This window comes from Eulemur rufifrons, chromosome 16 (assembly GCF_041146395.1).
Source record: "Eulemur rufifrons isolate Redbay chromosome 16, OSU_ERuf_1, whole genome shotgun sequence".
Classification (NCBI taxonomy): domain Eukaryota; kingdom Metazoa; phylum Chordata; class Mammalia; order Primates; family Lemuridae; genus Eulemur; species Eulemur rufifrons.
In genome coordinates, this window is record NC_090998.1 from 58,789,265 (window position 1) to 58,805,682 (window position 16,418).

A 16,418-nucleotide genomic window follows, 5' to 3' on the forward strand; every position below is an offset into this window, starting at 1 on the left:
TACATTTTGAATTATCCTTAAATATGGGATCAGGATTCTGGCAAAATAATTAGCTGGATGATGGTTAACATTATTTTTGACAAACATACCATTGTAATGCAAGATGTCAACATTAGGAGAAACTGAGTAAGGAACATATGGCAACTCGCTGAACAATCTCTACAACTTTTCTGTAAATCTAAAATTAAAAATAAAAGTTAAATTAAAAAGATTCCTTGTCTGATACTGACAAGCTAGATTATGTATACCAACTCTACCGATGGAAAATTATTAAAAGTACAGAGTAAAATATTTGTTAAAATCTTAAATGCAATGAAATGCTAACAAGATAGTAAGAAATTGCTACTAGTCCAAAATTAAAGGCAAAACAGGAAACAGAAGGCACGCATTTCTGCCCTGAGGGCAATTGCCAATTACCAGCAAACATAAACTTTGGTTTTAACCATCTTATAGTAAAATCAAAATCCTTGGCCTGTCCAAGGTGAGGAATCTTTACAGCAATGCTCCCAAATTAAGCAGGACCCCATAGTGCTATATCCTCAGGGTACAATACTACACCATATAGCCTAGGTATATACCTACGTCTGTAGAAGGCTATATCATCTAGGTTTGTGTAAGTACACTCTATGATGTTTGCACAACAAAATCGCCTAATGATGCCATGCCTCAGAAAATATCCCCATCATTAACCCACACACTGTATATGTATATAAATTCCATGTTCAAGACTCCATGACCGTTATGTGCTGAAACTTTTCCCTGGAGCACAGTGGAATCCAAGAGTGAGTGCTTCTGAATTTGATGCTGCTATAGTTTGAGTATTTGTCTACTCCAAAACTCATGGTGAAATTTAATCCCCAATGTGGCAGTATTTGCAGGTGGGGCCTTTAAGGTGATTGGATCATGAGGGCTCTGCCTCCCTATGTGACACCCTAGTTCCCACTAACAAGAAGGCCCTTGGATTTTTCAGCCTCCAGAACTACAAGAAATAAATTCCTTTGTAAGTTACCCAGTTTCAGGTATCTTGTTATAAGCAACAGAATATGGGCTAACACATGTTCACTTGTAGCAGAACACTGTAAGTCACCAGAACATCCTTTAGAAACCAGTACAAAGATTACCTCATAAGTTTATCACTGCTCTGTTATGTAAGCCTGGATACTCACTCTGTACCAGTTTCCTCGTTAAAATGTTGATACTACCCACCTCTGAAAGCATTAAATAATACACATAAAAGAGTTTAAAATAATGCCTGAATAATCACCCATTAAGTGTTGACTTATGTATTGCTGTTGTGCTCTTTTGCACCCTCTTTAGAAAATAATTCAAAAGCTCTTCAAAATTATAGCCCCCTTCCTCAATAAAATTCAAAATATACAAAAATTCTGAAAGAGTAAAAATATACCCAAATATGTAGCAGTAAAAAGCAGAGCTGGTAACCAGAAGTACAGAGGCCACTTTCTATGGCAAGCCCAGTAATGTGCTCTAGTGGTCCGCTGCCAATATAATATGCTAAACAACTTATAAGGGTAGGTATAAAGCAACAGCTCTCATCTTCTAACCCCAACTCTGCTCAACAAGGAACTTATTCAAATCAAACTAGTTTGACATGGAATTTAATATCATTAATTATAACCAGTTCCCAGTTATAATTTATAACATTCTTAGGTAAAGAATGTTATAAATACTACTCTATGCCCTCCCTTCCCTTTACTCTATACCTTTTTTCTTTATAGCACTCATCATAACTTAACATATAGGTAACCAATGTGCCTGTTTTGCTCATGATATAAATAGGTGTTAACATATTTACTCAAAGAATAAACTAAGAACACAATTACAGGTATGATTAAACTTGAGGATCTGAATAAACTGATCATTAGTATTCATTGATGAGGATTCATTATCTCTAATCCCTTTGTTATATTCCAAAATAGTAACCAAGCAAAAAATTAACAAAGTAAGCAAAGTACGGTATTTTATTTTGACATCTTCAGACCTTGAAGTCAAACCAATTCTGCCTCTTTAAGCCCCTTCTATTAAAAACCCTCTGTTTTGAACATACTTTGGGGAGTTTAGAATCAAATCAGTCACTGGAGCCAATAGAGGCAAGCTGAACAATAAAAAGAGGAACAGCATTTTGGATTTAGTTCTGGTACAGGTGTTTTTCCAGAAATGTCATTAAAGAACAAGAGCAGTCATTTGCCACATTTAGTATTAGCTTAAAAATCCTGAAAATTAATGGCCCTAATATAAAAATAGTACTTTGAGTACATAAAATTTACAAAGATTTTAAGTTGTTATGGTGAAAATTTTTAAGTTTCTATTTATTAAATTAACATAAACAATGTTGGCTTGGAAAGAGCATCTCTGAAAGTCAAGGTCTTATAATGATAGATGTCCAAGTCTACGTGCCAATGTTTAGTTCCATATATTCTCCAAAGGACCAGCCTTCTTGAAACTAAACTATACAGTTAAGATTTAGGCCATTATTTGAACTCAAGCAACTTCCAACAAACTTGAGACACAAGAGTCCTTGAAGATCACTGTAAACCTCATTTACCTCTTTCAGTTTTAAGTAAGCCACACTATACCATCGATGTTTTTTCTCTTAGCCAAAGGTAATGTGTATTACTTCCTAAGTAAAATTAGAAAGAATTTAAGCTAACAACAGGACCCAGACACCAGTTTCAAAGGATGTTCTGAATCCACCTATTTTCAAAAATGGCAAATTTTACTTTACAGCTCTCCTGAAATCAGGCAAGCAGTGTTTAAGTTGTTGGATTTTTAAGATGTAGCCATTTCAGAACTGATCAGACCGTCTACGTTGAGGACATCCTGTGCCTGGTTCATCCTTTTTGTACTATGCAAGCCTAGTCCTCCCAGACAGATCTGTCTCAGCCTCCCCTCACTGCCCTTCCAGAGATTTTTTGAGTAAGTGGCATTGACAATGTAGCAGGCCTACAAACTCGCTAAGTTTATATTAACGCCCGATTCTACCCCACACTTCTTCCATCCCACCCCCACCCACCTTAAAATGAAAAGTTACTTAAGTATCTTATTCGGGGAACATCAATAAACTAATTTTTAAGAAAGCAATGGAAAGCCTAGAACAAAGCCATTACAGGCCAAAGTCTTTATTTTCATCTTCAAACCGTTTAGAGGTCTAGATCAATTAGGATCCATTCTTCCCAGATAAAAAACACTAGTCAAGACATCTAAGTTCTACCTGTATTTGGGATACATAAAACAATCTTTAGTTAATAACAGCTAACATAAGCGATTTACACGCGTTAATACCTTAAAATCCTAGCAGTGGAAGCCCTTCCCCATCATGTACCAGCTAACATTCATACTGCCCTCTGGTACCAACAAAAAGATTAAGACCAAAGAGAAGCAGGAAAGTTTGAAACTCAGGGGCCGGGCTTATTAGCTCACTATTCCTTTCCACATCCCAGCATCTCTAAAACTTTCAGTAAAGTAAGGACAGGCCCCAGGAAGGAAAGGGTCTCCAGTCAGGCCCAAGCGGGCCACGCAGCCCACTACCACGTGTCGCGGGAAGCCACCGGGGGGTTCCCCTCCCAGCGTGGCCACCGCCCCCAGTGGGCGGAGAGCCCGGGAGCCTCGCAGCCTCCCCCGCCCCCTCCCCGCCGCGGGGCCTCGTCCCTCCACAGCCCCTCCCCTCCCGTCGGAATTTGCAGCCTCCGCCGTTCTTTCCATCCCCCAGCGGCCTCTCTCTGGGGGTTATTTTTGAGGGGGAAGCAGGGGCGTCGAGGAGGCGGCGGGCTCCACACTCGGGCCTGGCCCACACTCCCGGCGCCTAATGGCCCCTCAATAAGCGGCCACCGGCTCTCCGAGCACCCGGGCGTCGCCGCGGCCTCGCTCCCTCCTGTCCGCTCGGAGAAGACGGTGGGGCTTCGGTAACCTCAGGCCCTTCAGGCCGCGCCGGCCCCCACGGCGCCTCAGCCGTCCGGAAAAAAGCGCTGGCCGACCCCAGGGCTCCCCTCAGGCCGTGAGATCGGGACTCCGCGGACGGCGCCGGCCTCACAGGACGACCCAGGAGGCCCCGGACGACCAGCGGCCCCGCCTCAGTGTTCCCCGTCCCTCCATCCCTCCGTCCCTCTGTCCTTCCGATTCGCGTAGGCAGCCAGGCCAACTCTTCGTTCCCCCTTCCCTTCCAGGCCCCCATCCGTTACCGGTGGCCAGTACGAGGAGCCAGGCGGCCGGAGCTGCGCAGTGACTCAGGGCAGCAGCGGCGGCGGGAGGAGCAGGAGGCGGCGCCGCGAGCAGATGGCGCTAAAAAAGACCCGAGAGCCCGCCGCTCGCGCTCATATACAATTAGCGTCAGCACGTAGGACCCGCTCCGCCGCCCTCCCCCTGGCCTCGTCGTCTCCTAGCAACGCGAGCGGGAGGCGGGCCCAGGCTGAATTGCCTAGCAACAGAACCGTCCTTCTTCCCAGGCGACCTCCATGTCCTTACCTGGGGCTTCTCCGTCCAGGCTACCCCAGTGCTGCGCTTGGGCTCCTCTGGTTCCCGCCTGTGTCTATCTTATTCCCCCTAGTACGCACCCCGCCATCTCTCTTCCCCAGCTGCGCTGGAAAGGAAATATGAAGCTCATCAGTTGTGCAGAGAGGCCTGACCCACGGGCCTCGCTTCAGGCCCGCCTCGCCCCCTTCGGCGTTGTGCGGGCGGAGCTTAGGTCGGGGGCCAGTCTCCGGGTCCCGGGTTCGCTACATCCTAGACGTTGAGCGTTTGTTAGTTCCCATCCCGGCTGGGGCCTAATTTCTGCAACTCCCTCGGTAACCATTTTCCCTCCCCGCCTAAGAACAACAGTTCTTTCCTCGTTACCACCTCGCGGTGTCTGCTGCAGGTTTTGCTTCTCCTAAATCATGGGTCTCCACACCTTTCGGGAATGCTTCTCATCCCCACCCCTCCATCCTTTTACCTGATGTGCAATCCCTCATTTCTGCTTTATCTTTTTGATAAGTGCATATTTGTCATTCTCTAGGACACGCTATATCCGTTGTTTCTTCTTTCTAATCCTATTAAATCTTCAGGCTTGTGAAACCTCATGGCTACTTTTCAGTTGATGCTGAATTGACTATCATTAACTCTTAAAACAGTCGTTCTCAAAGTGTGGTCCCAGGGTCCGCAGACCCTTTCAAGGAGAAACTCAAAACTATTTCCATAATATTATAATACAAAGACTTTGCCTTTTGAATTCTCATTCTCTCACAAGTGTACAGTGGAGTTTCTGGAGGCTACGTGACATGTGATAAGGAAACAGACTGAAAATAGAAGCAGATAAGAGAATCCAGTCATCTGCTATTAAACCAGACATTAAAAGAGATTTGTAAAAACTGGATTGGGGCGGGGATTAGTTATTTTTCATTTAGAAAGCTATTTTATGTAAACATTTGATTGCTTTATTGTTTTGAAATAAAGTAATAACTACTCAAAATTTCTGTTTTAATTTTTAATCTGATGAATATAAGTATTTGTAACGCACATAAAAGTTCTTGGGGTCCTTCAATTTTTAAGAGCATACAGGGGTCCTGAGACCAAAAAGTTTGACAACCTCTTCTCTAAATGTAAGTCCTCTATTGTAATCCTCAAGTTTAGCAACTATCTCCTCCACTTCAGAGGATTCCATTTTTTTCCTTTGCACTCCCCACCCTGATTGAAATTAATTGCCTTTCCAACTAGACACTAAAGACATCTCAGTTACTCACTCATTTTGGTTTTTCATATGTGATTCTTTTGTTTTTCTCAACCTTCCTTCTTTGTATGTGCCCTACTCAACAATGATGTGATGCTAACAAGGATTATAATAGCATCAATAATGGCTGGTGGGGGGGTGACTTGTGCCTGTAGTTCCAGCTACTGGGGAGGTGGAGGTGGGAGGACGCTCCCAGCAGTTCAAGTCCAGCCCTGGCAACATAGTGAAAATACATATATGTCTGTTTTATATATACTGTACATATATATTTATTTTATATATATTGTGTGTATACAATAAATAAATAAATTAAATAATGCTCTTCAGGAAGAACCCACTGTACATAAACAAGGCAGACCAGTGCTCAGTATGTACATAAGCTCGGCACTGCCTCTTCAACAGTGATGCATTCTAATCAAAGCTATGCACAATGCAAGGTAATTAGCATATTAAAAATGAGCCAAATAGCTATCACCTCCTTTCCATAAACCTTTATGGTAATAGAACTGAGATAAAATTGAGAAGTTAGTCTTCATAATGGTTTTTATATCACTTAAAGAGCCTCATCAATTTCAGGCACTTTATGGCCATAAGTTTCTGAATTTCTTAGGTTCAATCCTCCACCCCCATAATTAAGGGCTTATCATTACCAGTTTATATGTTCTTTCTCCCTTTTCTCCAGCTTGTTCCTCTCCTTTCAGTGTATCCTAGCCAATCTGAGAAATTAAACAATGAATAATTGCTAATAATGCATGCCTTTGTAATATGGTCTTTTGAACCACAGTTTATAAATCTAAATCTTTACCATTGAAGTCTAGGAAAAGCTAATCATTTATGCATTCATTCAACAAATATTTATATTCAGGCATGACTTGAAACAATGGAAATACAGCATTGAACAAGAAAGACAAGGTTCTTGATTTTATTAAACTTATGTTCTAGTGAGGTGAGACAAATGATAAACAAGTAAGGAAACAATTTCCAGTATGGGTAAGTGAAAAAGCTATAAAGAAAATAAAATGAAACAAATGAGTAGAAGGCAGCTGACCTGAAAAATACCTTTGAGCTTTTCATATTGACCTCCCTTATACCCCCAAAAATCGCACAATGTAGTTAACTCATCTAATTTAATTGTAATAAATGGTGGCCCTGGTCACTGATCTTGGCCCATGCTAAACTTTCAGTTGAAGCTCCTTTTTTCATGTTCACTCAGGTAACATATATTCTAAAATTGAAGCTCCTTTTTTCTTCATCCCCCATTAGTACTAGATTTTTATTTTGTAGATTTTTATAGCATTGTAGCCTACAGGTCTAGAGATACGGCATTGGAGTCATTTGGTTAAAGTTCTGTCCCTACTCTACCACTTAATAACTATGTAACTTTGGATAAGTCACTTAACTACCCCAAGTTTCAGTTTCTATATCTTTAAAATGAGGACAATAAATGCATTCTTCATAGGGTTGTTGTGAAATTTTAAATAACATATGCTTAACGTGGTGCTCAACACATACTAAACACTCAATAAAATTAACCATTATCAACCTCTTCCTAAGGTGATGGTTTTATTTTGTTTTATTTAAGGTTGAAGGAATTCCTGTGAAGTCTTCTGATAGTACCTGGCACTGTCTTGTGAAATATTTTATTAAAAGCTATCTAGTCACAAATTTTAAAACATATTTTTCTGAACTGAAATAATTCACACCAATACCAGAAAAGTATTATATTCAACATTTCTAAATACTGGATTACAGACACTGTAGAGATCAACAAAACAAGTCAGTGACAGAGATGGTATCTTAAATGTGCTTATGTCTGTATTTCAGCCCCTAAGTAACAGAGAAAAGCATAGGCTTTAAAATCAGATAGGCATATAAGCTGTTCCCAAAAACACTCTGTGACCTTGCAAAAGTACTTATCCACTCCGACCCTCCAGCTTCCTATTTGAAAAATGTATTAGTAATTCTAATAAAACCTGCCTCTTTATTATCAGGAAATAGAGAAATGTATGTAAGGCCCCAGAGCAATGACTTGCACTTTAAGTACACAATAAATATTTATTTTCTTCCCTCTCAATTAATCTGTAGGTAAAACATCTAAGAGAACGAACAATAATTATCTAGAAACTATGCAAGATACATGTAAGTAAACATCTTACTTTTAGATCTATTGGTTTTTTTCCCATTTTTCCCAATTAATTTATAAATGCAATCTAAAATTAATCAGATTCCAACGGGGAATTAGGAACAAGATGTCTTAAATTTCTCCCTTTACACCCAAAAATGGATTAATAGTGGGGTTTTTTTTGTTTAAAAATATCTTTATTCTGCTATCATTTAAACTGAAATTTTTTTGTAATAATTATAGATTCATATGGAATTATACGAGACAATACAAAGAGATCTGTGTAAATTTTATCCAGTTTACTACAATGGCAACAAAAATCCATAATCTTGTTCGGATTTTCCCAGTTTCACTTAGATCCATCTGTGTGTGTTTGTGTATTTGGTTTTATACAATTTATCGTGTGGATTTGTATGTCTATAACCACAGTCAAGATACAGTTGTATTACTGTAAGGACCCCTTATTGTCTTTTCATTATGGTTGGGGTTATTTTTTTTGTTTTTTACATACCAAATATGGTTCTACATTCCCAGATTTTATTTTATTTTTCTTGTTTCTCACAGATAGACCACTTAGGTAGAAAATAGGTCATGCTTTTGTGTGGACCTTCAGTATTTCTTACCTGAATCATTTGCAACAGCCTCACAATTGGTCTTCTTAATATCAGTCTTTTACTCTGCTCTGATCTACCAAAGTTATTGCTCTAAAATATATGTCTGGCCATCATGGTGGCTCACACCTATAATCCTAGCACTCTAGAAGGCCAAGGCAGGAGTATGGCCAGAGGTCAGAAGCTCACCTGAGCAAGAGTGAGACCCCAACTCTAGTAAAAATAGAAAAAATTAGCTGGATTTGGTAGCATGCACCTATAGTCCCAACTACTTGGGAGGCTGAGGCAGGAGATTGATGTATCTCTCATCACCTGAGCCTAGGAGTTTAAGGTTGCAGTGACCCGGGGCGACAGAGTCAGATCCTGTCTCAAAAGATAGATAGATAGACAGATAATAGGTTGGTGCAAAAGTAATTGCGGTTTTGGACCAACAATTTTAAATCATTATAACTAGGCTCAAACACATCTTTATTAATCAAAGTAGGAACCATTACAATCAACACATTTTTGCCAACGAGAAATAAGTTTACTTATTCCTATAGCATAAAAATTCGCACTTTGGGATTCCATGAATTCTTGGAAAGCATTTTCTGCATCCTGCTGGTTGTGGAAGCATTTTCTCTGCAAAACGTTGTCGAGATGCTTGAAGAAGTGGCAAGAGGTCAGGTGAATATGGTGGATGAGGCAAAACTGTGTAGCCCAATTCGTTCAACTTTTGAAGCGTTAGTTGTGCAACATGTAGTCAGGCATTGTGGTGGAGAAGAATTGGGCCCTTTCTGTTGACCAATGCCGGCTGCAAGCATTGCAGTTTTCGGTGCATCTCATCAATTTGCTGAGCATACTTCTCAGATGTAATGGTTTTGCTGGGATTCAGAAAGCTGTAGTGTATCAGACTGGCAGCAGGTCACCAAACAGTGACCAAGAGCTTTTTGTGGTACAAGTTTGGCTTTCTGATATGCTTTGGGGCTTCTTGGTCCAACCACTGAGCTAGTCATCACAGGTTGTTGTATAAAATCCACTTTTTGTGACACATCACAATCTGATTGAGAAATGTTTCATTGTTGTTGCATACAAGAAGAGACAATGACACTTCAAAATGATGACACTTCAAAACGACAATTTTTTTTTTTTTTTTGAGACAGAGTCTCACTCTGTTGCCCAGGCTAGAGTGCCTTGGTGTCAGCCTAGCTCACAGCAACCTCACACACCTGGGCTCAAGTGATCCTCCTGCCTCAGCCTCCCTAGTAGCTAGGACTGCAGGTGCACACCACCACGACCAGCTAATTTTTCCTATTTTTAGTAGAGATGGGATCTCACTCTTGCTCAGGCTGGTCTCGAATTCCTGATCTCAAGCAATCCTCCCTCCTTGGGCCTCCCAGAGTGCTAGGATTACAGGCATGAGCCAACCTCAATGATATTTTGATTTTCAGTCAACTCAGGAGGCACCCACTTATCAAGCTTTTTCACCTTTCCAATTTGCTTCAAATGCCAAACGATCATAGAATGGTCGATGTTTAGTTCTTTGGCAACTTCTGGTGCAGCCATAAGAGGCTCAGCTTCAATGACTGCTCTCAAAATTGGCCACTGTGAACTTCTAATGGCCGGCCACTGCACTCCTCATCTTCAAGGCTCTAGTCTTGCAGAATTTCTTGAACCATCACTGCACTGTATGTTCATTAGCAGTTCCTGGGGCAAATGCATTGTTGATGTTGCAAGTTGTCTCCACTGCTTTATGACCCATTTTGAACTCAAATAAGAAAATCGCTTGAATTTGTTTTTTGTCTAACATCATTTCCATAGTCTAAAATAAATATAAAAGAAACAGCAAGTAATAAGTCATTAGCAAAAAAAAAAAAAAACCATAAAGCAATAAATGTGCATTAAAATGATGTATGACATTTATTTAAGAAAGCATTCCAATATCAAATGGCAAATTTCAACAATGCTAAAACCACACTTTTGCACCAATCTAATAGATATCTTTGACATAATAATGAATAAAGAAAACAAGTTACATAGTATAATTTGAAGACAATCAGAGTGTCCATTATCAAGAAAATTGAAGTGAAATGTAGTGGATGTACATCATGGAGTATTACGAGGCAGAACATTGAATATAATATGGCAATACTGATGACTCTTTAAAATGCAATGCTTGCAAAATAAAACCACAATGAGATACCTTTACATACCTATTAGAATTGCTCAAATTTAAAAATATCTAGGACTGGGCACAGTGGCTCAAACTTACAATCCTAGCACCTCGGGAGGACAAGGTGAGAGGATTGTTGAGCCCAGGAGTTTGCAGATGCAGTGAGCTATAATGATGCCACTTCATCTAGCATGGGCAACAGAGTGAGCATATCTCAAAATAAATAAATAAATAAAAATATCTAATGGTACAAAATGCTGACAAAGACATAGAACAACAGGAACTTTAATTCATTGCTGGTGGGAATGCAAAATAGTCCAGTCACTTTAGAAGACAGTTTGGCAGTTTCTTAGAAAGTTTAATACATACTCACCATATGATGCAGCAATCTTACTACTAAACATATACCCAAATGAATTGAAAACTTAAGTATAAACACACATACACACACACACACACACACACACACACACACGCACACACACCCCTGGATATAAATGTTTATAGCGACTTTATTCCTAATTGCCAAAACAAGAAAACAACCAAGATGTCTTCCTACAGATGAGTAGATAAATAAACAATAGTGTATCTATACAATGGAATACTGGTCAGAAATAAAAAGGAACAAGCGTCTAATTCACAAAAAAACATGGATGAATCTCAAATGCATTTTTGCTAAGTGAAAGAAGTCAGACTCAAAAGCCTATATATTACCATTCCATTTATGCAACATACGTGTAAAAGGCAAAGCTATATAGATAAGAAACATCAGTGGTTGCCAGAGATTGGGGGAGAGATGAAGAGTTGACTTCAAAGGAGTTGCAGAGGAGATTTTTTTTTTTAAGATAATGGAATTGTTCTGTATTCTATAGGTAGTGGATATACGACTTTACTTATTTGTCAAAATCCATGTGGTATATTCAAATTTTTAAAAATCCTCCAGATGTTGAGGGATCCTAGGATGGAATGTAGACTGACAAATTAATCTAACTGTATTACAAACATATAATCTCAGTGAGGGGTTAAGTAAAAAAGTAGTAGACTTTGGAAAACAATGTTTTGACTAGACTAATGGTAAAAAAGAACTACACGTAGACATTGTACTATAGTCGGTAAATGTGTTTTTTTCACAGGGGTAGGCATTAGCAATTCTGAAATTAATTTAACTGTTGAACTGGAAAATCTGTATTAGTTTGCTAGAGCTGCCATAGTAAAGTGCCGAACTGGGAAACTGGGTGGCTTTTGCAACAACAATTTATTTTCTCATAGTTATGGAAGCTAGAAATCTGAAATCAAGTGGTTGGCAGAGCTGGTCCCTTCTGAGGGCTGCGAGGAAAGGACCTGCTCCAGGGCTCTCTCCTTGACTTGTAGATGGCCATCTTCTCCCCGTTGGCGTCCCTCTAGGTGTATCCATGTTCACATTTTTCTTTTTAATAAGGACATCAGTCAAATTAGGGCCCACTCTAATTAACTCATTTTAACTTCATTATCTCTGTAAAGACCCCTATCTCTAAATAAGCTCACATTATTAGGTTCTGGGGGTTAGGACTTCAACATACAAATTTTAGGGTGACACGACCAAACTCATAATACTAGGTTTGAGCAAATAAGTAAACAATTGTAGATAATGGGATCCAGGTCTCTCACTATCAGAGAAAAAGTCACGAATAAGCAAGGGGAGAAGGCTGGAATGAACCATGTGGTGCTAGATTAGGGTCACAGATATCCGTATAAATTCATGTTTATAGGTAGATAGATGATATATAGAGATGTGTGCATACATAAGTTAATACACATACATATGTTTCCTAGCTTTGTCCACAGAGGGGGCCTAAAAGCAGGGATAGCAACAAGCATGTCCAGCACACAAATCTTGGTTTCCAAATACCATTTTCCAATTAAAGGAGGGAAAACACAAGATGAGTTTGGAATATCTCATAATGCCAGAAAGGAAAGAAGTGTGAAAAAGTAAAATAAAAGTAGGAGAGAGATATTAAAAGGTACCGAAGCCAATCTGAAAGAGCTCCCAATGGCCAAAGCTGGAACAATTTCAGCAACAAAATAATGATAGTATTGGATTATAACCCAAAGAATAAAATAAATATTCACGGCTCTTCCCCCTAAGTGGCCTGAGGTGACCTGTGAAAATGGTTCACTGCTCACTTGACCCAGAAAACTCCACAAAGTCATGCAAATCAAGAGATTCAAATCTTCATGTTCACTTTAAGGACACCCATGAAGCTGCCCAGGCCATCAAGGGTATGCATATACAAAGGTATATCTGAAATATGTCACTTTACAGAAACACCATTCCAATGTTACAATGGTGATGTAGGTAGGTGAGCCCAGGCCAAACAGTGGGGCTAGATGCAGGGTCAGTGGCCCCCAAAAGAGCGCTGAATTTTTGCTGCACATGCTTAAAAATGCGAGTAATGCTGAACTTTCGGGTTTAGATACACATTCTCTGGTCCTTGAGCATATCCTGGTGAACAAAGCACCCAATATACTTACAGCGCTCACGGTCAGATGAACCCATACATAAGTTCCCTCTGTCATTGAGATGATCCTTACTGAAAAAGAACAAATTGTTCCAAAACCAGAAGAGAAAGTTGCACGGAAGAAAAAGACATCTCCGAAGAAACTAAAGAAACAAAAACTTATGGCATGGGAATAGATTCAGCATAAAATAAATGCAAATAACAGTAAAATAAATAAATAAATATGCATAAGTCTATAATAATATAAAATTATTGAATAAGTAAATAAATGGTAAAGGGGGAAATCGTCCTTATAGAAGAATTCTAAAGAATATATATAGACACTCTTCTCTCCAGGAGTTGGAGATTAATTCTCTTCCCTTGATTTCGAGGTTACAGTGAGCTATGATGGTGCCACTGCACTCCAGCCTGGGTGACAGAGCGAGACCCTGTCACAAAAAGAAAAAAAAAAGGAAAAAAAAAGAAAAAAGAAATAAGTATGGAAAGGGAGGGAAAACTTTACAGTGATGAAACCAGGCAAACACCACCTTAATTAAAAGATCAAAGTTAACATGAATTATAAGCCATGTTAATGTCAAGTACCTGGTGATATAATAGGGTGAGATGAACGTCTTTACTAATTAAATACAAACAGATATATATTACACACATTATAGTGGGAGTAGGTAGAAGGGAATGGGAGTGGAGTACAGAAATGAAAGGGAATCAATTTATTGATCAAGAGTGCTCATATCAGGGAGTAGAGAAGTACAGGATAAGTCTAAAAAAAAAATAGTGGAACAGGGCTATGTACCTTTTGCCAGTACTAGACATTTAGTATCTCATTTGTCAATGTTCTATCTCTGCAGGATCAGATTGTGATTCTTATATTAAATATGTTTAAAGGTTAGTTCTTTTTTTAACAGTGTAAAAATAATTATTTTTTAGTATGGCATTAGGCAAAATTATTTAAAGTCAATAAATTTTTATTCAAGGAATTTCACATGTGATTCTTTACACTGTCCATCAAGGGTAGCCTTAGTTCCTCAAAGGCTGGAGTCTTTAAAGATTTACCTTCATGACAGCCCTTTTTAATAGAACAGATCCTCAATCCATAGTTCTCCTGTCAGACCTACATAACAATAACATAAAAGTTTACATTTCTAGAGATGATCATATAATGAATTATAAATGAGCCTACCTGAGTTAGCTATTATTATCATGATTTATTATTATTATTAGCTATCCAGAAGGGTTACAATGAGAATCAGCTAGACAAAGCACATCTGCAAGGTACAAGAGATCTAGGTATGCACAGCGGTCAGTGAGAATGTAAAACATGGGTCTGTTGTAAAATCTTACTGATTGCCTGTTTCATATGTATTAGATAATCACATGCTGCTTGCTTTGTATTTCCACTTGGACAGTGCTCATCTAGGCAAAGGAAGTAAAACAGTAGTCTAATAAAGGGTTAATAAAATGTTCCCAATAGGCTGATTGCTAGCAAAGTAGCAGATAGAAAACCTGGTGGGAAGTTTTTTTATGGTCACATCCACAGCAAATGAGAAACGGCATTCTAAAAGCCTTGCTAATGACCAGAAAGGTTAGTTCTTGAAGCTAGAAGAAGCAAAGAGCAGTAAAATTAGATTTGTCATTAATTGTAATCTGAGTAAATTGAGCAATTAGAGGAAACTAGAGATACAATCTGGAAATAAAGAAAAATCAAGTCAATAGCAACAACAGTAATCACTACCGTTTATTAAATGCCTTCCATGTGCTGGACACTGTTCCAAAGAGTTTTACAAATATTAATTCATGCAATTCTCATGACGACCCTATGATATACTACTATTATCTCTGTGCTGTAGATGAGGAAATTGAGGTTCAGAGAGATCCAGCACCTGTCCCCAGGCCATAAAGCCCATAGTGGTGGGGCAGAGTCAGTATTTGAACACAGGCAGCCTAGCGTCAGAGCCTGAGCATGTAACCACATCCTCTCCAGTTAAATGCATAAGAGGTGGTTCCAGAATTCGAGGAATTCACTGCAAGAGAAACAGACATGTAAACTGTCACAACTCAATGTCAGTGCTAACAATAGAGGAGAAAGCTTCAGAGAAGACTTCACAGAAGTGACACTGAAAATGAATCTTGATTGGGAAATAACGTGCTTTGTGACATGAGGACAGGATTCCTGGCAAAAGAACAGTCATATGGAAGAAGTTTTGGTATGGCTGTTCAAAGTCACGTGCGAAATTCAGAGTAGGGTCAAACAATGACTTCTACTTTTGACTGGGTATGGATTTCACATACAGAAAAACTCTAGCCAAGCCATCATGAAATGTATTGGTATGGAGTGTTTGTCAGTTCCATTTGGGCCTATTCATTCTCACTACTTTCAGGTGCCAAAACTGAACTTCTATTTGAAATATCACTTCTTAATAATGAAAAAGTACATTCACATTGTTTCCCACAATCAGAATTCTATTCTTTTTTTTTTTTTTTTTTTTGAGACAAAGTCTCGCTCTGTCACCCTGGGTAGAAGAGTGCAGTGGCATCATCATAGCTCACTGCAACCTCAGACTCCTGGGCTCAAGTGATCTTCCTGCCTCAGCCTCCCAAGTAGCTGAGACTACAGGTGCACACCACTATACCTGGCTAATTTTTCTACTTTAGTAGAAACAGGATCTCGTTCTTGCTCAGGCTGGTCTTGAACTCCTGAGCTCAAGCAATCCTACCACCTCAGACTCCCAGAGAGCTATAATTACAGGCATGAGCCACCGTGCCCAGTCTCCTGAGTTGTATTCTTTATAGGTCATGAGCCAGATTAAATCTATTCTTTTTTTTTTTTTTTTTTTGAGACAGAGTCTCACTCTATTGCCCGTGCTAGAGTGCCGTGGTGTCAGCCTAGCTCACAGCAACCTCAAACTCCTGGGCTCAAGCGATCCTCCTGCCTCAGCCTCCCAAGTAGCTGGGACTACAGGCATGCACCACCATGCCCGGCTAATTTTTTTTTTATATATATATTTTTAGCTGTCCAAATCATTTCTTTCTATTTTTTAGTAGAGATGGGGTCTCACTCTTGCTCAGGCTGGTCTTGAACTCCTGACCTCAAGCGATCCTCCCGCCTCGGCCTCCCAGAGTGCTAGGATTACAGGCGTGAGCCACCGCGCCCGGCCTACATCTATTCTAAAATCTTATGAAACAATCTTCTTTTAGAAACATTTTTGAAAACTATGTTATAAAATCCAAAAGAGAATAACTGAAACAGTAGGAGTTGAGGCAGCAAACACTATAGTTTACTATGTGTTGGGCATTGTTCTAAGTTGCCTATCTGCTT

General features: G+C 39.5%; 1 protein-coding gene and 1 non-coding gene across 5 annotated transcripts in view; both read right to left on the reverse strand.

Moving 5' to 3' along the window:
- Window positions 1-4,287, reverse strand: part of NAP1L1 (nucleosome assembly protein 1 like 1) — a 30,527-nt gene extending 26,240 nt beyond the window's left edge. For 3 of the 4 annotated variants that reach the window (XM_069489305.1, XM_069489304.1, XM_069489303.1), the window contains exons 1-2: window positions 4,197-4,287; window positions 90-178 (exon numbers count right to left, since the gene is read on the reverse strand). In XM_069489305.1, coding sequence (XP_069345406.1) covers window positions 90-137 — 48 coding nt within the window. In that variant the 5' untranslated portion in view covers window positions 138-178; window positions 4,197-4,287. The remainder of the gene's footprint in view (window positions 1-89; window positions 179-4,196) is intronic. The other variant, XM_069489306.1, reaches the window with a different exon arrangement.
- Window positions 4,288-14,558: 10,271 nt separating this feature from the next.
- LOC138397780 (small nucleolar RNA SNORA32) lies at window positions 14,559-14,679 on the reverse strand. Its single transcript, XR_011235888.1, has one exon. It is a non-coding gene; the product is annotated as a small nucleolar RNA SNORA32 (small nucleolar RNA).
- Window positions 14,680-16,418: the final 1,739 nt, after the last annotated feature.